Source organism: Equus caballus, chromosome 17, assembly GCF_041296265.1.
Source record: "Equus caballus isolate H_3958 breed thoroughbred chromosome 17, TB-T2T, whole genome shotgun sequence".
Classification (NCBI taxonomy): domain Eukaryota; kingdom Metazoa; phylum Chordata; class Mammalia; order Perissodactyla; family Equidae; genus Equus; species Equus caballus.
Window position 1 is genome coordinate 86,022,659 of NC_091700.1, and position 23,824 is coordinate 86,046,482.

A 23,824-nucleotide genomic window follows, 5' to 3' on the forward strand; every position below is an offset into this window, starting at 1 on the left:
CTCTGTACGGAGCTGTCCAAAGATGGACCAGCCTGTCTCTTGAGGTGGACAGTTTCCCATCACCCTGGAGGTTTCTGAGATGGCCTGAGGCTCCATCTGAAGGCCCTATGAGGGGGGCTGGCACACTGGCTGGGGGCTAAACTCTACTGGATGTTCCCCAAACCTCACTTATCAACACAATCATCTGGACAGATTGTTAAACAATCGTGATTTCCCATGCTCACCTCAGCCTACTGAATCAGCTTCCTCAGGGGATGGGGTCCAAATGACATTGAGGTTTCCTCCAATCCCAAGATCCTATGATTCTAGAACAGTTGGACAGTTTTTGAATATTTACTATTCCTATTTATCTATTATTAACACACAACAGGAAAACAAATTATTTACATTCTTAACTTAGTTTCTAAGTAAAAGTAGCCAGTTTTTTTAAAAAGAATACATACCCCATAATCCCACAAATATCATTTTATAAAAATAAAAATTAGAAACATTGAAAAAATACAAATACAGTATAGGCTTAAAATATCATACATTTAAGATAAATAAAATAAATGACTACAGTGAGACACTACTTCCATTTAAAAACAATGGTTAAGGTATAAATGGGCTTACTTTGTTTTATTATTCAGAGATAAACATGAGTCCTTTTTCTTTCTCAGAAGAAAAGACACAAAATAGGTTTCTCTAACTTTAAACGAATTTTGTGAATGAGGAAATATGGACACATATAGAGCTGGAAAACACAAAGATGCAGATGGTCTGATAATCTTCACGAGGACCAGCTAGTCAGATACATTCTTCTATCTGGATAGCTGGCAAAATATCACTTTCACTGGTGAAAATCCAGTGTTTTAAGCAATAAGGAAAAAGGAACAATCCAGTTTTAAATACTCAATGGTCATTTCTTATATAACTTAAACTTATTCAATACGTTAAGTTCACGTATTTTTAAATAATTTTTTAAATTGAAGAATATGTCACTGATCATTAATGAAACTTCCAGAAGTCTTAGCAGCAGTTCCACACTTCCCCAGCAGGTGGCAGATTTCTCGTCATACTTTCATCTTTCTCATATAAGCCAGTGCTAGAGTTCATCGTGCGTCAAAACTGTAATACAAAAGTTTATTTAGTTCTCAAAATTTTAAATATAAAATTAGCTTAAATCTCACTGAGGTATGGGATATAGAGAAAGCACAGGTGCTGAGGATCCTTTTGTTAGTTTAGAACCTATTTGCTTCATCATGTGACATGAGAAGAGCTCTTTGTACATTACGGTTTCTATTAAATTACATCATAACTACTTACCTTTTTACCCACCTAAAAGTGGGCTACCATGAGTCTCTGGGACAAGGGCCATACCTTTCTTATACTTTGTTCTCTCTAGGACCTAGCACCCTGCCTGGCAATGGAAGCCTTGAAAAACACTAATACATTATTCACCATGCACAAAGTATCCTACCATTAACGTAATGAAACTACAAAGAGCAGAAGGCCTGCTTCTAAGATGGGAGGACAGAGCATTCAAACAGAGACATAAGTACTATACAAATGCGAGAATCAATACCAATGAAGACTCAGAGAACAAAACGGTTTCTTCTCCTCCCGCCTCACTGAGCTGTCACATACTAGCTGATGTAAGAACACTGAGAATTCAAAATGATATTTTCAGGCAGAAATTAATTAAAATACAATTTAAGTGTATCTTGTTCCACAATTCAAGATGGCAGACTGTGATTCTCTCCATTAAATTCCACTTGAAAGATAATAAATATAAAAAGGAATAACAACAATGAGAATGGGGGAAGTGGTTATGAGCCACTATTGGAGCAAAGTCATCAAAGAATTTCTAAAAGAGGAAAACAGAATATACAGCTAAATATACAAATACACAGCTGAGAGGATGAGCTGATTTTCCTGACAGAGCAGCCTGGGAGGGCCTGCTAGTAGAAAACACTGGCAGGAAGAGAGTCAGACGATGAAAACCTGTGCCTCTCAGCTCCCCACTCTCACTCTTCCTTCTGCATCCCAGAAGGAACTGACAGCCTGGTGTTTATTCCAAGATAAAAAGTAGAAGACAATTTTTGAAAAAGAACTGAACAATTTATTCAGAGAGATTTTTGTATGGGTGTCAATGTTCTTGTGTAAAGTGCATTCCTTTCAGCCTTTGGCCTGCAGGGTGTGTGGGATAGGCTTTGATCTGTCCCATGCCCATAGATCTAGAAAAAGCCTGCCAGTTCTACACCATGTCTATGTACCTAGAGCTACCAATTAACCCTCCCATTCAGGGAAGGACCTATTGCAGAAAAGAGATACATTTACACCATGGCAGAGGAAACCCATGCCAGGTATCTATATTGATCAATCTAATCTTTCATTCTTAAATATGGTCAAGATCTCTGGGCATTTGAGGAAGACCAATAGCAAAAGAAAAAACAACTAAGATGAACACACAAAACAACTCACCCAATGGAAACAAAGATAACCAAGAGAACCAAAGAGATACTTATAATAATTCTAATTACTATTTTCTGAATAGTATCTGAGATATCTGAAAAGTCAATGAAGCTATAAAAAAAGGACAAACAAATTAAAAGGAAGCAAGCAGGAAAAAGAAAGATCTCTTGGGAATTAAGATGTGATTGATCCTCTTAAAAAAAGATCAATAGAAGGTTTGAAGGTAAAGCAAAAAAATTTTCCCAGAACACAGTGGGAAGATTAGGAAATATAAAATATATACATAACCATAGGAATACAAAGAATCATAAGATTATACACTTCTATGATCAATGATTCTAGTACTATGAAAAATTACACATCAACAAATTGGAAAATCTAGAGGAAATGGATAAATTCATAGAAAACAACCTACCAAGACTGAATTATGAAGAAATAGAAAATCTGAACAGACCAATTACTAGGAAGAGGACTGAGCCAATAATCAAAACCCTCCCAACAAGCAAAACTCCAGGACCAGATGGCTTCACCGGTGAATTCTACCAAACATTTAAAGAAGAATTAATACCAATCCTTCTTAAACTCTTCCCAAAAACAGATGAGGAGGGAAGATGTCCAAACTCATTTTACAAGGCCCGCATTACCCTGTACCAAAACCAGACAAGGACACTACAGGAAAATAAAATTACAGGTCAATATCCCTGATAAACATAGATGAAAAAAATCCTTAACAAAATATTAGCAAACCAATTCCAGAATACTTTAAAAGGATCATACACCACGATCAAGTGGGATTTATTCCAGGGATGCAAGGATGGTTCAACATCCACAAATCAATCACTGTGATACACCACATTAACAAAATGAAGGATAAAAATCATATGATTATCTCAATAGATGCAGAAAAAGCATTTGACAAAATTCAGCACCCATTTATGACAAAACTCTTCAACAAAGTGGGTATAGAGGGAATGTACCTCAACATAATAAAGGCCATATATGACAAGCCCACAGCTAACATCATACTTGGTGAAAAGGTGAAAACTTTTCCTCTCAGATCAGAGACAAGGATGCTGACTCACCATTTTTATTCAACATAGTATTGAAAGTCCTAGTGAGAGCAATTAGGCAAGAAAAAGAAATAAAAGGCAATCAAGTCAGAAAGGAAGAAATAAAACTGTTTGCAAGTGACATGATATTATATATAGAAAACCCTAAAGACTCCACCAAAAAACTGTTAGAACTAATAAATTAAGTTGCAGGATACAAAAATCAATATACAAAAATATGTTGCATTTCTATACATTAATAACAAACTATCAGAAAGAGAAATTGAGAAAACAATCCCACTTACAATTGCATAAAAAAATAATAAAATAGGAATAAATTTAACCAAGGAGGTGAAAGATCTGTACACTGAAAATTATAGAACAATGATGAAAGAAATTGAAGATACAAATAAATGGAAAGATATTCCATGGTCACGGATTAGAAGAATTAATATTGTTAAGATATCCATACTACCCAAAGCAATCTACAGATTCAATGTAATCCCAATCAAAACTCCAATGGCATCTTTCACAGAAATAGAACAAACAATCCTAAAATTTTTATGGAACCACAAAACACTCTGAATAGCCAAAGCAAGCTTGAGAAAGAGGAACAACACTGGAGTCATCACACTCCCTGATTTCAAACTACGTTACAAAGCTATAATAATCAAAATAGTAGGATATTAGCATAAAACAGACCCATAGATCAATGTAACAGAATAGGGACCCAGAAATAAACTCACACATATATGGTCAATTAATTTAAAACACAGGAGCCAAGACTATACAACGGGGAAAAGAGAGTCTTTTCAATAAATAGTGTTGGGAAAACTGGACAGCACCATGCAAAAGAATGAAATTAGACCATTATCTCACACCATATACAAAAATCAACTCAAAATGGATTAAAGACGAACTAAGACCCCAAACTATAAAACTCATAGAAGAAAATATACGTGGTGAGCTTCTTGACATTGGTCTTGGTGATAATTTTTTGGATTTGACACCAAAAGCAAAAATAAACAAGTAGAAGTACATCAAACTAAAAACTTTTTGCAAAGCAAAGGAAACCATCAACAAAATGAAAAGGTTACCTATGGAACGGGAGAAAATATGTGCAAATCATATATCTGATATGGGGTTAATATCCAAAATATATAAAGAACTCATACAACTCAACAGCAAAAAAAACAAACAACTCTATTAAAAAATGGGCAGAGGACCTGAATAGACATTTTTTCCACAGACGACATACAGATAGCCAACAGGTACACAAAAAGGTGCTCAACATCATTAATCATCAGGGAAATGTAAATCAAAACCACAATGAGCTATCACCTCACATCTGTTAGAATGGCTAGTATCAAAAAGACATGAAATAAATATTGGCAAGCATGCAGAGAAAAGGGAACGCTTGTGCATTGTTGGTGGGAATGTAAATTGGTGCAGCCACTCTGGAAGACAGTACTGAGGTCCCTCAAAAAATCAAAAATAGAACTACCATACTACCATATGATCCAGCAATTCCACTTCTAGGTATTTATCGGAAGGAAACAAAACACTAACTCAAAAAGATATATGCATGTTCATGGTTACTTCAGCATGATTGACAATAGCCAAGACATGTAAGCAATCTAAGTGGCCATCAACGCAGGAGTGGATAAAGAAAATGTGGCGCATATATACAATGGGACACTATTCAGCCATAAAAAAGAAAGAAATCTTGCCATTTGCAACAAAATGGATGAACCTTGAGGGCATTAAGCTTAGTGAAATAAGTCAGACAGAGAAAGACAAATACCATATGATCTCACTTATATGTGGGTTCTAAAAAACAAAAAACTGAGCTCACAGATACAAAGAACAGACTGGTGGTTGCTAGAGGTGGGGGTGGGGGATGGGCAAAATGGATGAAGGGGTCAAAGGTACAAATTTCCAGTTATAAAATAAGTAAGTCATGGGGATGTAAGGCAGAGTACTACGACTATACAGTCATGTGTCACTTAATGATGGGGATATGTTCTAAGAAATGCATCACTGGGCGATTTCATCATTGTGCAAAGATCATAGATTATAATTACTTAAATCTAGATGGTATGTCCTATTACACACCAAGGCTCTGTGGTATTAATCCTATGGGACCACTGTCATATTTGCAGTCCATTACTGACCGAAATGTTGTTACATGGCACATGACTGTAGTTAATAACACCCTATTGTATATTTGAAAGTTGCTAAGAGAGAACTTAAAAGTTCTCAACACAAGAAAAAAATACAATTTGATAACTATGTGTGATGATGAATGTTAATTAGACTTATTGTGGTGATCATTTTGCAATATAGACAAATATAGAATCATCATATTGTATACCTAAAACTAATATGTCAATTATATCTCAATTAAAAAAAGAAAAATAACAATAGGTCATGACCAAGTAAAGTTTATTTTAGGAATACGAGAATGCTTCAATATTAGGAATAACAATTCCATATTATAAAAAATATTAATGTACTTTACCATATTAATAGATCCAAGCAAAAAAATCATATAGTCACCTCTATTTCTGTTGAAGAGGCAGCTGATAAAATGCAACCTATTCTTGATAAAAACAGTGATTAAACAGGAATCAATGGCTATTTCCTCAACATGATAAAACACATTTTTTAGTCCAAAGCTACTATCTTACTTAATGGGGAAACACAGAAGGTTGGCCAGGCAACCTAGGAAAAAGAAAGGACACCCTCCTCCCTATAAACAAAACCCAGAAAACATCTGGGGCTAGATAAGCTGATTCTAAGGCTTGTATGGAAAAAGAACCAAAAAGGACGCCCAGGAAAAGAACAACAAAGAGGGCAATGAGGGGGCGATGAGCTCTACTTGACATTAAAACATGCTGTCGATCTTCCAGAATTAAAGCAGTATGTGATGGGCACAGGCACAGAGAACAGAGGCGCAGAACAAAAAGTGCCAAATGAGACATAAATAATATGGGAGTTCAGTATAGGATAAAGATGCAATATAAATCTGTGGAACAATGATTATTAATTTTTTTCCAGTGTTGGAAATGTTGGACAACAATCCTCTTGGAAAAAAAGGGCAAAGGGCAAGAACAAATAATTGAAAAACAGAAGAAATACAAATGACCCTTAAATATATGACAAGATTCTCAACTTTTATCCTGTTATGGCGGGAATTATGTCCCCACAAAACGCATATGTTGGAATCCTGACCTCCAGTACTTCGGAATGTGACCTTAGGTGGAGACAGGGTCTTTACAGAGGTACTCAAGTTAAAATGAGGGTAGGAGGGTACACCCTAATCCACATGAGCAGTGTCCTTACAGGATGAGGAATACGGACACAGACGTGTGCAGAGGGGGCATGATGTGTAGAGGCTTAGGAAGAAGACAGCCGTTTACAAATCAAGGAGAGAGGCCTGGAACAGATCCTTCCCTCCCAGCCTGCAGAAGGAACCAACCCTGACAACAGTTTCATCTTGGAGTTCCAGCGTCCAGAACTGTGAGGCAAACAATTTTTTTTCTTTAAGTAACCTAGTTTGTGGTACTGTGTTACAGCAATCCCAGCAAACAAGACGAGAATTATTTCTCTTATCATACACCTGCAATTTTTCTTTAATTAAGATGGGGTCATATTATAAATATTATTCTAAAACCTATCTTTTAACTTAAAAATATACTGTCAGCACAAATACACCTATCTCAATTCTCCTGAAAGGTTACACTACATTTCATTGTATGTATCCATGTTTATGTAATCACTTCTCTGTTGATGGATAGATTTCTATTTCATTATTAAGAACAGGCTATAATAAACACAGTATATATACCACACTTTTATTTTTTAAATGTAAATTGCTTGAAGGAAATTGCTAGGTCACAGGGTGTATATATTTTAAGTGTTACACATGGTGCAAAACTTCTGTAATTTATACAGCTACCATATGTATGTGTACAGGAGAGTGCTCACTTGTCAACACCCTCACTAACGCTGGGTATTATTAATCCTTTAACTCTTTCCAATTTAAATGATAAGAGAAACATTTCATCTCAATGCTTTGTGCATTTAAAAATTTCTGTGAGGAAATTATGTAAATTTTCCTTTCCTTCCTTCTCACCCTCCTTCCTCTCTTCTTTAAAAGAGTAAAGAACAATCGAGAGAGACAGGCACTGATGAGGAAAGGAATTATGAGGGAATAAAGAAGTTTACACTAGATTTAAAAGAACATTCAACACATATTTGTTGAAGGTTTATGTAGGGTGATGAAATGCCAAGGTAACTACATGGCCCTGAGCTAACATCTATCCCAATGTTCCTCTTTTTGCTTGAGGAAGATTGGCCCTGAGCTAACATCTGTGCCAATCTTCCTCCATTTTGTATGTGGAATGCCACCACAGCATGGCTTGATGAGCAGTGCCAACTCAACACTACGCCACTGGGCTGGCCCCGTAACTACAGTTTTTTAAATCTAAGAAATGGGAACAAATCAAATCCAAGTGACCCTCCAGCCCATGACTAAGGCTACTAGAACCAAGACCAAATTTCCATAGAGAAACTTATATTATGTATGAGATTAATTTGGGAGATAGGTGGTAGTATTTTCAGTTAGATACGTAGGCTTTTATTAAACTTTAGGGCTTGGATTTTCACATTTAGGAGAGTCAGTGTGATCTTAAAGACAAGTGGTTCTTTTTCTTTGATTTTCACCTCTCTCTTGCGTCGGGAGGCTAATGCTACACTACCCACCTACGTGGCGCTACAAATTAAAGCTATAACCGGGGCGGGGGGGGAATAGGTTCTCTATCCACGATTTAAATTTGTGAGCATAAAAATGAAGTTTTTAATCACATCCAGACTTTCCTAAAGAAATTATGGCCTAAACATTTGAAGACTTCACTAAGAAATGAGTTTGTAATCTATGCTAATTTCACTTAACGCAACAGTGCAGAATGATGACTCACTTGCATTTTTCTTCTTGTTCTCCAGGTGCTCTAACAGCTGTCGTATCTCAGCATCGTACTCCACCCATTCTGGGACAATCCTGGCAGCAGCTTTCAGTTTGGGTTCTTTTGTTTTGGGATTATTGCACTAAAAGTTTAAATAAAGTTTTGTTAATAAAAAACCGTGTTCCAGGAGATATAAAGGACCTACTTGAGGACACTGCCGTGTCACTGAGCAAACAAAATGCATTTGATACAAAGCAGAGCCCTGAGTGCTAAGTACCTGAAATACTGGAATTAGTCTAACAGTGAAAGGGTCAAATGAAATAAGTCATAGTTTATGTAAGCAGTAAGTGTTTAATGCAAATATCTCAATCAGAAATTTAAGCAAAAATTGTTTAAAGACATTCTGATGGTTCAGAAGAAGTTTGTCAAACAACTCCATAAAATATTTTGACAGAAGATCTAATTACATGACCATTCTGTAAAAGAACATAGCAGACTGTATTAATAAATATTTTCTTGCCTTTTCTTTGGACTAAAAATCTGTTTTTTTATACTTTATGCTTTCTACAGATAAAACTATTTGTCAGCCTTTAGAAATGTCTAGAGTTTCTTCAGAAGAAGCATTCATTCCCCTTCTGTTCTAATTAGCAATTGTGATGATATTAAAAATCAGTTAACTGGAACTCATTTGTCAAAATACTGATAGTCATGAAATTCAGAGCAGTCCAAAAATCTCCATGCCTTACAAATATTGAACTCGTCTGCGTAATAAGCACAGTGGAAGACAATGGATGTGGATCTTCAGTCCTCACAGTTCCAACTGCACACTTACTGGCAGTAAGACCCGTCTGTACACATCACTTAACTTTGTGTGTGGATGGCGGAATCTTAGTTTCTTCATCTGCAAAGGAGGAAACTAAAACAAGATCCTCTCCAAAGGTTCCTCTAATATATAATCAATTTAAACTACTTAGCAGTTTCTTGGGAAATTAAATAAAGGTTAAACGGCAAAAAGTATAGGAGAAGGTTGAGAAGGATCTGATTCTGGGTGTATTCAAAGGTACAGCTGACAAGATCTGCTAATGAGCTGGCCGTGAGTTGTGAGAAAAGAGAGGCATCAAAGATGCCCAGAGTCCTTGGCTTGAGCAACATAAAAATGGAGATGCCATTGACTGAGACAGGAAAAACGATGAGAGGAACACAGACCACACAAAGGTACAGAGGTATCCCATTTGCTCTTTACAAAGCATTAACAGAGAGTGCATCTTGAAGGTCGCTTCTTCATGAGAGATGCGGCACATTTTCTTGTGGTTGCCACAACTTGCCTTCCCCTTAATGCCTTGTGGGGAAGCTGTTAGCTATGCGCCATGAGGCTGTTGTCTTAATCCTTTCCTCAGCAAGTATTTTCAGTTCATTCCATTGTGGATTCTATTTTCTACAGTACTACATTCCTGAAGCAAGCAAAAATCAGGATTTTCTTTGCAGAAATTACCTTTACAGGCAATGTGTTCTATAAAGTGAAGATAATGGAACTATATTCTCTCCTTTTAATTGTGTCAGAAACTATTAAAATAAAAACACTAAGCTTTTCTTAGTTTTTCATGCTACATTTTCTCTTGTTGTTACAATCTATATAGTAGTGCTTAAATGGGGGCGTCATGCCCCTCAGGGGAGCTTTGGCAAGGTCTGGAGACTTTTCTTTTAGTTGTCATGACTGGGGGTAGTGGGTGCTACTGCCATCTAGTGGTAGAGGCCAGGGATGCTGCTAAGCATCCTACAACACACAATCGGTTCCCTGCAACAAAGAATTATGCAGTCCCAAATGCCAATAACCACCAGGTTGAGAAACCTTGATTGAAATAGAGTTGAGATAACATTCATAAACGCTCTCATTCTCACCTTCAATACCGTGAATCATGTTTTTTCCTCTTAGGCCATTTCCTTGGGATTTTTCTGTATTCCCTTAACTGTTTTCCCCAAGATAATGGCCAAAAGTAATATATTCTTTCATTTTTAAGTGTTTCTGTGAGAGAAATGGTTAGGCATTCCACCAAAATTTATGCCACTTGTCCTTTTTCTATGTAGACGATTGCTAGGAAGTAGCTACCCACCCAGGAAAGACGTTTCTCAGCTCCTCTGACATCTAGATTGTGACCACACAACCAATTCGTACAAAGGGGTCTTTAGGAGTCAGGATGCATTCCCCACACTCCTTTTTCCCTTCCCTCCAGATCAACCCTACCCAATGGAAATATGATGGAAATCACGTAATTTAAAATTTCCTAGTAGTCACATATAAAAATGTAAAAGGAACAGGTGAAATAAATTTTAATACTATATTTTATTTAACCCAATGTATCCAAAATGTTATCAGTCAATATGTAATCAATATAAAAATTAGTCATGAGATATTTTTATATTCTTTTTATTGTGCTTCAAAATCTTCAAAATCTGGTGTGTGTTTTACGCCTTAGAGCTCAATTCAGACTATCAACATTTTAAGTGTTCAATGGCCACACGTGGCAAGTGGCTGTCATACTAGACATACCAGCTCCAGATGGATACAGATGATGACAGGACCCTAGAGGATGAAGAAGCTGCAGATGGATGGATACTGGTCCCTGAGTTATGACGTACAGGGAAGCTACTCACTGACAGGACACTCTCTTAGGTCCGTGCTTGGTTGAGTGCGAAACCATTGAAATTTGGGGGTTTGTGAGAGTAGCTCATGTTAACCTAAGTATTAAAGGTCCCGAGGAGACCTTATGTCACTAATGTGTGAGTCACAACCTGATATGTCACAAAGCAACCTTAATAACATCTTATGAGTTATATTCAGTAATGTTCTTGACTGCTCTTTAGAAAATTCCCTTGCTTTCTTCTTAACAATGCCATCTTACTTGTTTCTGCTATATTCTATCAATTATGATTGCACACTAACATGTTGGCATGCTACTTCTTTCTATTCATTTCTACACATATCTGTAAAAATGTCCCTATATTTTACTGTCCTGTCCTGTTTTGTTCAAAACTGTAAGAATTTTAAAATTTTTAGCTTATTCTTCAGTGAAAATTTTGTATACAATTATTTTATACTAAAATTAGCACATAAAAACAATATGGTCTGAAAAAGAATGATAATACCTTATAACTATTAAAGATAATATAGTTTTAGAATGTAAGTTCTAGACAGTTGGACAATAAATCAGTTTGAAACATTTCATGTCTAGGAGAGTTAACTGCGTAGCAGAGTCAAACTGCTTAAAATGAAAATCTAAGAAAAATTTTCTCAGAAGTAAGGAAGTAAGAAAAATAGACATGTATAGGATAATTTAAGTAGACATAGAATTATTTTGGCTGTTGTCTTTATTTGGGAAAAATATTGGCAGGAGAACTAAACTGAAGATATATTAAGATGATAGCTAATCCATGAACATTTCAGCCAGCCCATGGCCTTTCTTTCAAAAGCCCTTGTGCAGAAAAGAGTTAACACAGCAGGCCTGAGACTGCTATTCTTAGAAAGGTCTGCTTGCAAGGCTGGTCCTTGCTGGGGTCTGGTAACTTGAGTTTCAGGAGTGTTCCCACCACTCCCTGATAGGAATGGATCACTGTGCCTAAACTGTGCAAACAACACGGTTTATGCTGAACACCTGCTTTCCTTCTGGATGCTGGGAATTTTGGTGCGTGCCAGGCAGAGAGGGTGATTACGTGATCAGCCCCCAATAAGAACCCTGGGCTCTGGTTTCTAATAAGCTTCCCTGGTAGACAAGATTCAACATGTATCCTGGACTTTCTCACAGCTTAAGGAATGAAGCTTCTCCGGTGTAACTTCACGGGGGAGAACTCCTGGAAGCTTGCCCCTGGTTTCCTCTGGACTTCCACCCTGTGTGCCTTTTCCCTTTGCTGACTTTGCTTTGGATCCTTTAACTGGAATAAATCACAGCCATGAGCATGGCAATAGTCTGAGTCCTGTGAGTCCTCTTAGTGAATCATCAAACCTGGGGTGGTCTTGGGGGACCCCTGACACAGCCCTATGCTCACCATCCTAACCAAATATAATAATAAATAATAGACTAAGGAGCAGTGTACCATATGTGTGCCATTCCATTTGTAAAACAGAAAGGATTTCTATCTGAATATTTTCTTACCTGCTTATATACAAATGAAAACACAGACACTCACCAGATCAATTGTTTTGGCTCTTTGTTTGGAGTCATCATCACACCAGGTTTCACACCACAGCCAGTCTTGAGGAAGAGACTTAATGGCAACTTGGTAAATCATATTATTGGGAAGATCCTACAGAAAACAATGATTTACACAAAGAGGTGTAGAAATTATAGTCGGAGTGAACAAAGTTGAAGATATCATTTAGACTATAAACAGATCCTAGAAAACATATGCAAATCTGAGATATCTCTATATTTTTAAGCTTTAAGTATTTAATTTGACCCAATCATCTTGTGTCATGAATGAACCCACATACTGCAACTGAGCCCATACCTGCCCTGGACTTCACTCCTAGCATCAGGGATGGAGAGGGAAGCCCAGAAACCCACCACGCCACACTCCTCCAAATGGATAGCCTCACTACTTCTCTCTGCCTTGAAATACCAGGATTAATCCCTCAAACTGTGCCTTCTATTACTGTTTATGTTAGTCACCACCAAACTCTCCAGCTTCTGAGGCGACTTTTCATTTCCCTGTTAGGAAACAATGCTCCATGAATATCTTCACATTTCTGCAAGCTTAGGGCTTTCTAAGTAAAGATTGCTGGCACCGGGGTTAAAGGATGTTTAAGTGGCAAATGAGCCTAATAAGTTGAAAAGAGAGACCTCTGCAGAGATTTGGAGATGCCTTCCCTGGAGATATTTGTTTATAAGCCAGGGTTGTAGAGCCCTCCCCCTTCTCTCCCCAGAGAATATCTATTTGCTTTCCAGAGCAAAGGGGATGCTCCTCTCTCCCAGAGGCCATGACAGGTATGTGTGTGAGTTGTCTCATCTGTTTCAAGATTCATAATTTTAGGGTTCTTCTCTCCACAATCTTATTAAACACCAAATTGAAAGTCCTAGCTAATGCAACAAGACAAGAAAAGGAAATAAAAGGTATACAGATTGGAAAGGAAGCAATAAAACTGTCTTTGTTCACAGATGACGGTATTGTTTATGCAGAAAATCCCAAAAATCAACAAAAAACCTCCTGGAACAAATAAGCAATTATAGCAAAGTTTTAGGATACAAGGTTAATATAAAAAAGTCAATTGCTATATACCAGCAATGAACAATTAGAATAAAAAACATAATACCCTTATATATTAGCAGCAACCCCCCCACCCCCCCAAAAAAACCAAACTAACAGAAAACTTAGGTATAAATCTAACAAAATATGTTCCTCCACGTGAGGAAAACTACTAAATTCAGATGAAAGAAATCTAGGAAGATCTAAATAAATGGAGAGATATTCCATGTCCATGGATAGGAAGACTCAATATTGTTAAGATGTTAATTCTTCCCAACTTGATCTATAGATTCAACACAATCTCAATCAAATTCCCAGAAAATTATTTTGTGGATATCGACCAACCAATGCTAAAGTTTACATGGAAAGGTAAAAGACTCAGAGAATAGTAAACACAGTATTGAAGAACAAAGTCAGAGAATGAAACTACTGAACTTGACATCATACTATTAAAATCTGCAGTAATTAATGTGGTATTGGCAAAAGAATACGCAACAATAGATCAATGGAATAGAATAGAGAACCCCAAATATGGGAATTATTTGTACTTTCTGCTCAATTTTTTTCTGTAAAAATCATTTTAGATCAGAACTGATCTAAAAAAATAAAGTTCATTAAAAAAAACAAAGCTTAATTTTTTCCAACACCCTTATTTTTGGAATCCATTCCTCAAATAACCTGGTCTGTCATCTTGTCTCAGCCACTTTCTCCCATGGTCCTGACCTAGCCAACTCCTACATAATTTCAATTTCATGCTCTCACTCTCTGACCATCTCTTGATTTTCAGCTCACTCTATCAAATACTCAGATATCAATACCTTGTGACCCTCACCGGGACCTCCAATCAATTGATCCTTTTACTACTTCATTGTCCCTTACTCCCTGATGTCTTTGCTCCCATAGCTTAATTTTCATGGTTAATTATTATAGTTAATCTCTTGAATATACTCTCCATTGCCTTACTCTTCTCAGTTAGTTGTACTCGCTTGGGAAAATTGTAGTCCTGGTTAAATCCAAACCTCTTTACTTGCACTCTTGCAACTAGACACGGCTGGCAACACACACAGACACACACACAACCCATGCAGACTGCCTTCATTTAACTTCATGAACAGAGATCTTAAGGGGGACCTTAATGTTGTCAGACAATATATACATATGTCTATTCTGTTCTAACCCTTTCTTAATTATTTCACTCATTCTCCTCTTATATTCTCCCTTACCCTCTGTGTAAACAATAATCTACTTTTTCTATGAGTTTCTCTAGTCTAGACTTATCATATAAATAAAATCATATAACACGAAGTGTTCTCTTACATCTGGCTTCTTTCACTTAGCATAATGTTTTCAAGATCCATCCTTGTTGTAACATGTTTTAGTACTTCATTCCTTTTTGTGGCTTAATAATATTCCATTTCATGGATATACCACATTTTGTTTAACCATTCATCAATTTATGGGCATTTGGGTTGTTTCCACTTTCCAGTTCTTATGAATAATGCTGCTATAAACATTTCTGTGCAAGTTCCTGTGTGGGCCTTCTCTTGGGTATATACCTAGGAGTGGAATTGCAGAGTCATTTGGTAACTCTATGTTTAATTGATTGAGGACCTGCCACACGGTTTTCCAAATTGGCTACACTATTTTACATTCCCATCAGCAGTGTATGATGGTTCCAATTTGTCCATATCCTTGCCAATGCTTTAGTGTCCATCGTTTTTATTATAGCCATCCTAGTAGGTATGAAGTAGTATCTTATTGTGGATTTGATTTGCAGTTCCTAATGACCAATGAGGCTGGAACATTTTTTCATGTGTTTATTGGCCATTTGTATATCATCTTTGGAAAATACCTATTTAAATCCTTTGACCATTTATTTTTTTGAGGAAGATTAGTCCTGAGCTAACATCTGCCACAAATCCTCCTCTTTTTGCTGAAGACAATTGGCCCTGAGCTAACATCTGTGCCCACCTTCCTCTACTTTATATATGGGATGCCTGCCACAGCTTGGTTTGATGAGCGACATGTAGGCCTGCACCTGGGAGCAGAACCGGTGAACCCTGGGCCACCGAAGTAGAACATGTGTACTTTACCACTATGACACCAGGCCAGCCCCCTTTGACAATTTTTTAAACTGGTTGTCTTTTTGTTATTGAGTTGTAAGAGCTCTTTATATGTTCTTGATACTAGTCTCTTATCAGATATACGATGTGCAAATATTTTCTCCCATTCTGTGGGTTGTCTTTTCACTTTCTTGTATCTTTTAATGTACAAAAGTTTTTAATTTTGATGCAGTCCTATTTATCTATTTTCTTCTTTTGTTGTTTGTACTTTTGGTTTCATATCTAAGAAACCATTGCCTAATCCAAAGTCACAAAGATTTAGGCCAATATTTTCTAAGAGTTTTATAGTTTTAGCTCTTTACATTCAGGTCTTTGATCTTTTTTGAGTTAATTTTTGTATATGGTGTGAGGCAGAGGTCCAACTTAATTTTTTACATGTGGATAGCCTGTTGTTCCAGCACCTTTGTGGAAAAAGCTATTTCTTCCCCATCCTGGCATGCTTGTGAAAGATCAAGTGACCATAGATGCATGGGCTTATTCCTGGACTCTCAATTCTATTCCTTGATCTATAGTCTAAACTTATGCCAGTCTACTCACCATACATATACATCTATGTACAAATGTATATATATTTTGGTGAGCAAGATCGTTGCTGAACTAACATCTGTGCCAGTCTTCCCCTGTTTTGTATGTGGGATGCCACCACAGCATGGTTTGATGAGTGGTGTGTAGGTCTGCGCCCAGGATCTGAACCCATGAACCGCAGGCCGCTGAAGCAGAGAGCGCGAACCTAACCACTATGACATTAGGCTGGCCCCTCACTGTACATATTTAAAGGGTACAGTGTGATTAAGTTTTGCATAGAAATATTCCTCTGACACCATGACCACAATCAAGATCACTGAATATATCCCAAAGTTCCCTCGTGCCCTTTTGCAATTCTGTCCTCCTGTCCTTCCCACATTCACCCTACCTAGTTCCTGGGCAAGAATGAAGTGCTTTTTGTCACTATGGTTAGTCTGCATTTTCTAGAATATTATACAAATAGAATCATACAATATGTATACTTTTGGACTGGCTTTAGATCAGCATAATTATTTTTAGATTGAGCCATGTTGTTACATGTACGAATAATTCATTTCTTTTTACTGTTGAGTAGTAGCATTCTATGGATATATCATCATCTTGTTATCCAATCTCCTCTTGATAGACATTTGGGTTTGTGGTAGGCAGCTTCTGATATGGTTCCCAGCAATCCTTGCCTCCTGGGACCCCTTCTCTTGTGCAATTCTTTCTCCTGGAGTGGGGCTGGACCTAGTGACTTCCTTCTAACAAAGAGAAAATGGCAAAAGTAATAGGATATCAGTTCTGGGATTAGATTACAAAAGACTGTGACTTCTGTTTTGCTGGCATTCTCTCTCCTCTGACCCTTCTGGTACGTTTGCCCTAATGGAGAAGGCCAGCTGGCAAGAAACTGATGATTTCCTGAGTCAACATCAAGCAAGGAAATAACATCTTCAGTGAAACAGTTCTTGAAGAAGTGAATCCTGCCCACAACCACATGAATGCCCTTGCCCAGTTAGGTCTTCAGATTAGGTGGCAGTCCCTGCGTCAACACAATGACCACAGCCTTGTGCAAGACTGTGAAGCAGAACACCCAGCTAAGTCAGGCCCTGATTCCTGGTCCACAGAAACTGTTATTTCAGTTGCTATGTTTTGGGGTAAGTTGTTATGCAGCAATAGATAACTAAGACAAGGTTGTTTCTAGATTTTGGCTTTTACAAATAAGGCTACTATGACTATTCACGCACAAGTCTTTATGTAGACATATGGTTTCATTTCTCTTGGGTAAATGCCTCAAAGTGGAATGACTGGTCATATGGTAGGTGTAAATTTAAATTTATAAGAAATCATCGAACAGTTTCCCAAAATGGCTGTACCATTTTACATGCGCATCAGGAATGTACAGGAGTTCCAGCTGCTGCACGTCCTTGTCAGCACTCGGCATGGCCAGTCTTTTTAATGTTAACCATTCTAATAGGTGTGCAGAATTACTGTTGTTTTAATTTTCATCTCCCCAACAACTAATGATCTGTATCATCATTTCATGGGCTTATTGCCACTTGATCATCATCCCTGATGAATGATCTGTTAAAATATGATTTAAAGAAAATCAGATTGTTTACTTTCTTATTAATGAGTTTTGAAAGTTCTTTATATATTTATCAATTTCCTTCTTTTGTGAATTGTGCTTTTAACAACATATCTAAAAAAAAATCTCTGCGTAATCCAAGGCCACAGAGATTTTCCCCTATCTTCTTTTAAAAGTTTTATAGTTTTACATTTTAGCTTTAGATCTATATGTGTTTTGAGTTAATTTTTGTATCTGGTGTGTTACGAATTGGAAGTTTTTGTTTTGCATATAGATGTCTAATTGTTCCAGCACCACTTGTTGAAAAGGCTATCTTTTCTCCACTGCACTGCCTGTGCACCTTTGTCAAAAGTCAATTGCCCATACTTGTGGCTCTAATTCTGATTCATGGACTGAATTGTCTATCTTTACACCAAACCACACTGTTTTGATTACAGTAGCTTTATATTAAGTCTTGGAATCACATAATCTAAGACCTCAAACTTTGTTCTTTTTCAAAGTTGTTTTTGCTATTTTAGGTCTTCTGCATTTCTATATGAACTTCAGAATCAACTTTGTAAGTTTATACAAGAAAGTCTATAGGAAAAAAGCCTACATTTTTATTGGAATTCTATTAAATCTAAAGACCAATTAGGGGAGAAATCACATAAATACTCTGACTCATGAACAAGGTATATCTCTTTACTTATTTAGATGATCTTTAATCTCTCTCAGCAGTGTCTGATAGTTTTTAGTCTACACGTCTTAAGTCTGATTGATCTAAGTCATTAATTTTAAAAATGCTATTAGAAACAGTATCTTTTTAATTCCAATTTCCAATAATTTGTTGCTAGTACACAGAAGTAGAATTGATTTTCATATCCTGATCTTGTACCTTGCACCTTGTTAAACACATTTGTTAGTTCCTCGTAGCTTTTTAGTAGAATGTGTAGGGTTTTCTACATAGATGATCATATTGTCTGAAAAAAAGGACAGCTACTTATTCCTTGCCCATCTGGATGCCTTTTATTTCTTTTTCTTGCCTTGCTGTACTGTCTAGTACATCTATTACAATGTTGAAATCGTGAGTGGATATTCTTGCTTTGTTCCTGATCTTAGGGGGAAAGTATTCAGTCTTTCACCGTTAAGTACGATGCTAGCTACAGGTTTTTCATAGATGTCCTTTATCAGGTTGAGGAAGTTCCCTCCCTGTCCTAGTTCACTGAGAGTTTTTATTAGGAATGGATATTGGAGTATATCAAATGCTCTTTTGCATCTACTTAGCAGTCATATGGTTTTTCTTTTTCAGTCTGTTAATACAGTGAATTACAATGATTGATATTTCAATACTGAATGAACCTTGCATTCCTGAGATAAAGTCCACTTAGGCACGATATAGGGTCTTTTTTATATATTGCTTGATTTGGTTTCCTGAAATTTTATTAAAGCTTTTTACATCTGTTCATGAGGAATGTTGGTCTGCAGTTTTCCTTTCTTGTAACGTCTTCGTCTGGTCTTGATGTCAAGAGAATGCTGGCTTCATAAAATGAGTAGAGAAGTATTCCCTCCTCTTCAATTTTCTGGAAGAGTTTGTGTAGAATTGGTATTATTTCTTTGATGTTTGGGAGAATTCACTTTGAAGCTATCTGGGTCTGGAGATTTAAACTAAATTCCATTTCTTCAATTGATACAGGGCTATGCAGGTTACCTATTTCACTTTGAGTACATTTTGGTAGTTTGTATCTTTTATGTAATTTGTCCATTTCATAGAAATTGTTTAACTTACTACTATAAAGCTGTTTATAATAGTCCCTCATTATTCTTTCAATACCTGTAGATACTATGCTGTCATGTCTCTCACTTCTATATTAGTAATTTGCGTCTTTTATCTTTTTTCTGATCAGTCTGGCTAGAGGTCTATAAGTTTTGTTAATTTTCTCAAAGAAACAGTTTTGACTTTACAGGAAAATCTATGAAAATATACCATTTTCCTGATTTTTCATTTCACTGATTTCCACGCCCATCTTAATTATTCCCCCTTTTCCACTTACTTTGGTGTTATCTGGCTTTTTTTTCTAGTTTCTAGGTAGAAGCTGAGATTATTTATTTGAGACCTTTTTCTCTTCTAATAGACGTACTTAGTGCTATGAATTTACCTCTGAGAATTGTTTTAACTGCTTCAGATGACACACCTTATCATGTACTTTGTATGTAACACAGAGATGTAACCTAAGACTAAAATATATATAAATTCATGTGAAATGGTGAATGGCTTGGCTGATTGGTCAGGATCCCAGAAAGAGGAAGATTAAGAACAAGAAATTCTGGGGTAGAGGCTTATAAATGAACCTCTGGGGTGGCAAAAATTGTCAAGATCTTTGCATATTGCAAGTTAAATATCCACCAGAAAGCATTCAACACAGAAGCAGCACTAAATGACCAACCAGACAGAATGATGTGGCCTTTTGATGTCAGCCAGCTTTGGTCATTGGCCACTCCAACGGCACAATGAGTACATGAAGGGAGTAGTCATGATGGCAGAGATGGAGACTACGTATGGGCCCAATAGCATGGGTTCCTACTTAACCAAGGCTGTTCTAGCTCTTACAGCTGTCAGCAGCAGAGACAAACACTGAGCTTCTGATGCAGCATTTACACTTTACAAAGACAAATCAACTGTTTTGTGGCAAGGTGACTACACCAGACTCTTTCTACCCTGGAAGGGGCATAGATTCTTCTGAACTAAAATATACACATACTCTGTGTATGGGTTTGCCTTTCCTGCTCTCAGAGACTTAGCCAGCACCCTTATCCAAGGGCTTCAGAGCTATCTACTGACATCGGATTCCATATAATATTGCACTAGACCAAGAGACCCACTTTACAGCAAAGAAACATAGCAGAGGGCACATGACCAAGAGATCCCATGTTCCCCTCACATACTGCACCACCTAGAAACTGCTGGCCTGACAGAGGCATGAAATGGTTTACTGAAGGCACACAGAGGTGCTACCTGGGAGACCATACCCTGCAAGGGTGAAGCGTCATCCTCCAGATGCGGCATTATATTCTAAATCACCAACCATTACATGGTGCTGTGTTACCATCTGGAAGAACTACATGGGTCCACGGGGGCAAAGCAGAAGCGGACCTGCTTATCATCATTCCCAGTGACCCTCTTGGGGAAGGTGTACTCCTTATACCCATAACTCTGGGAGGTTCTGAGTAGCAGGTTAGGTGAATCTAGAAATTACTGAGGTATGAAGAAAAAAAGTGTTTGTTAGGAAAAACAAAAAGTAAAACAGTAGCCAGGTGGGGCACAAGAGGATGGGAGTTAGTCTTAAAAGATTAGCGAGAGAGAGACATGTTTAAACGATGGTGGAACCAAGTGAGAGAAAGACAGGGTAAGTGAGATGGGGGAAGAAGAGGTTTAAGGACGGGAAAGTGAGGATAAAATACTATTAGTTTCGACAATGTTGAGCTTGAAGTGAAAAAGTTATATCTAAGTCAAGATATCCAATAGAGAATTGCACAGAGGGGAGAAAGAGGCTGAAAACATAAGATTCTGAAGTTCACAAGCAGGGAGTTGGAGCAGTCTACACCTATGTACTGAAAATTATTCTGTGGGCATTTTACTTACCTGATCTAGGTTTGAAAGGCTGTTTGGATCTTGACTGAGAGCCTGGTACTGGCCCCGGAGCCTGTCACCTGCTGCAATTCTCCTGAACTTCTTGAGATCCACTACATATAAGGCGCTGCAAAAAATGAATACTCCTTGATAGACTATGTCGTGCATGTATTCTACTTTCCCCCAGTGATTGTCCACAGTAATGGTATTAATTTTAAATATCCTTGAGTCTAATAATAATGAATCCTTTCATAAATTTGCTCCCAATGTCTAATGCTGTTTCCAAGGAGTTTGAAGTTGGATATAATACTGTTAGGACCCATATCCTCTTAGGGTCACCTCAGGTTTTCCCAAGATCTCATGAAACTCAAAGCCCTGCAAAACAATAACAGCTTGAAGAAAGTATCTTTATTTTGTTATTCGCTAAACTCAGTTTAAACCTGCAGTAGTTAGGAGCATATCCTTGAGCCATCTTACTTGGGTTTAACTCTTGGCTCAGCTAAGTACTTAAGAGCATAAACCTGGGCAAGTTAGATAAATGCTGTATGCTTCAGTATCCACATCTATAAAATGGGGATAATAAGTGTATCTCAAAAGGTCATCACACAGATTTGATGAGTTAATACATATGTAAAGTCTTATAAGAGTGACTGGCACGTAATAAGCACTATATAATTGGTTGCCATTTTTGTATAATTTTTAAGAAAACTGAGCATAGGGATTCAATAAGTTATTTATTTACTAAAAGGTAAGAGTATGAATTTTCTTACCTGATATGATATTTCCTTCTTAAAAGATGTGATGCCCAGTATCCTGTTTTCCAGAAGCGATATCCATCCATTTCAGTGCGGCTATCACAGAACGGAGTATATCCATAAGGAGCTCCATCCAGATTGAAATCTCGAAGTTCTTTTAGGTCATGTCTCACGATCTAAATTAAAATAGTTTCTCTGATCAAAACTATAAAATAATATGAGCCCTTTTTTGCAAATCTCAAATCATCATTACCTTATTGTAGAAACAGAGAGAACTGCATTTTCCTCACAGTTCTTTTGTGCAGTATGAGTCTATTAAGTTTCTATTTTTTTCTCTTGTCCTTACAGATTAAAAGAAACCTAAAATTTATATACCTAGTCTACACGACAGTGGTCTTACTCATTAAGAAGAATAGTTTGTTACATCATTTTTAACCACGATAGTTTAAATAAAATGTATTTTGGGAAGGAATTAAATATCACGTAAGTGCATAGCTTTTAGTTTCTCAAGGTATGGATTAATAATTCAAAATTATTTTTATTATAAATCTCCATTATTGTATATTGGCAAATATTAGTTTGAAACATAAAGAAAAATCTCCTGATTATCCTCAATGGCTTTAATGAAATAATGTTAGTATGTTTCATTTTTAATAGACTCTAGTCTGCTGGAAAAATATTCCTGTAAATGTGGGGGAAGGTAGGAGAAATAAATTTTACGTTAGATGGCATATACAGAAATGCTTACTTTATCACCTACGCTTGCCTGTTTTCTTAGTTTTTAATTATAATAATTCATATTTATCCATTTTGAAAATAAAAAAATAAAGTTTATAATAGAAGTAAATTCTAATATAGGAGTTAAAAATATACTTTTTGTCCTAAATATAAACAATAACTTGTGCATTAATATTTACATATTACTGTTCTTAGAAATTCTGTGTATTTTTCAAATATTTTTTCCCATCAATGATTACAAAGGCATGCAAGGAGAGAAGGTGAAAAGTCATAATAATTTTTGGATAGATAAATTTTGAAAGCTGAGTACCATAATGATTTTTTTGGCCAAACTTGGGACATTTTCTTTTCCTCAAGTGGTAGAATGATGAGGACTTGGTTTTTGGCTAAGTGTCAAAGAATGCTGTTGAAGTGGAAAAACAAGAGGAGAGTCATGTGTAATTAGCTAACTTTTCCAGCAAGAAGACTGAGCTTATTTTAAACAAACATCAGCTCACATTCATAGGAACTCATATAACTACTTATATTATGACTAATGTAAGCATTTGTTTTACTTTTAATGACCAAAACTAAAAAAAAAAAAAAAACTACTACTTCAGAGAGAAAACTGCCATGTCCTAAATAATAAATGGTACTTTTTGCAATACCTTTGATTTCTCCCTGGAATTCTAGTGGTATTTTTTTTTTTTTTTTTTTTTTTTTTGCTGAGGAAGATTTGCCCTGAGCTAACATCCATTGCCAATCTTCCTCTTTTTGCTTGAGGAAGATTTGCCCTGAGTTAACATCTGTGCCAATATTCCT

General features: G+C 36.7%; 1 protein-coding gene across 3 annotated transcripts in view; it reads right to left on the reverse strand.

Moving 5' to 3' along the window:
* Positions 1-450: 450 nt before the first annotated feature.
* UGGT2 (UDP-glucose glycoprotein glucosyltransferase 2) overlaps positions 451-23,824 on the reverse strand; it is a 184,724-nt gene continuing 161,350 nt past the window's right edge. The window contains exons 35-39 of one of the 3 annotated variants that reach the window (XM_001916487.5): positions 22,301-22,461; positions 21,543-21,657; positions 12,653-12,769; positions 8,486-8,612; positions 451-1,107 (exon numbers count right to left, since the gene is read on the reverse strand). In XM_001916487.5, coding sequence (XP_001916522.1) covers positions 1,085-1,107; positions 8,486-8,612; positions 12,653-12,769; positions 21,543-21,657; positions 22,301-22,461 — 543 coding nt within the window. In that variant the 3' untranslated portion in view covers positions 451-1,084. Of the gene's footprint in view, positions 1,108-8,485; positions 8,613-12,652; positions 12,770-15,985; positions 19,483-21,542; positions 21,658-22,300; positions 22,462-23,333; positions 23,427-23,824 lie in introns of those variants that run through there. The other 2 variants (XM_023621731.2, XM_023621734.2) reach the window with 2 other exon arrangements.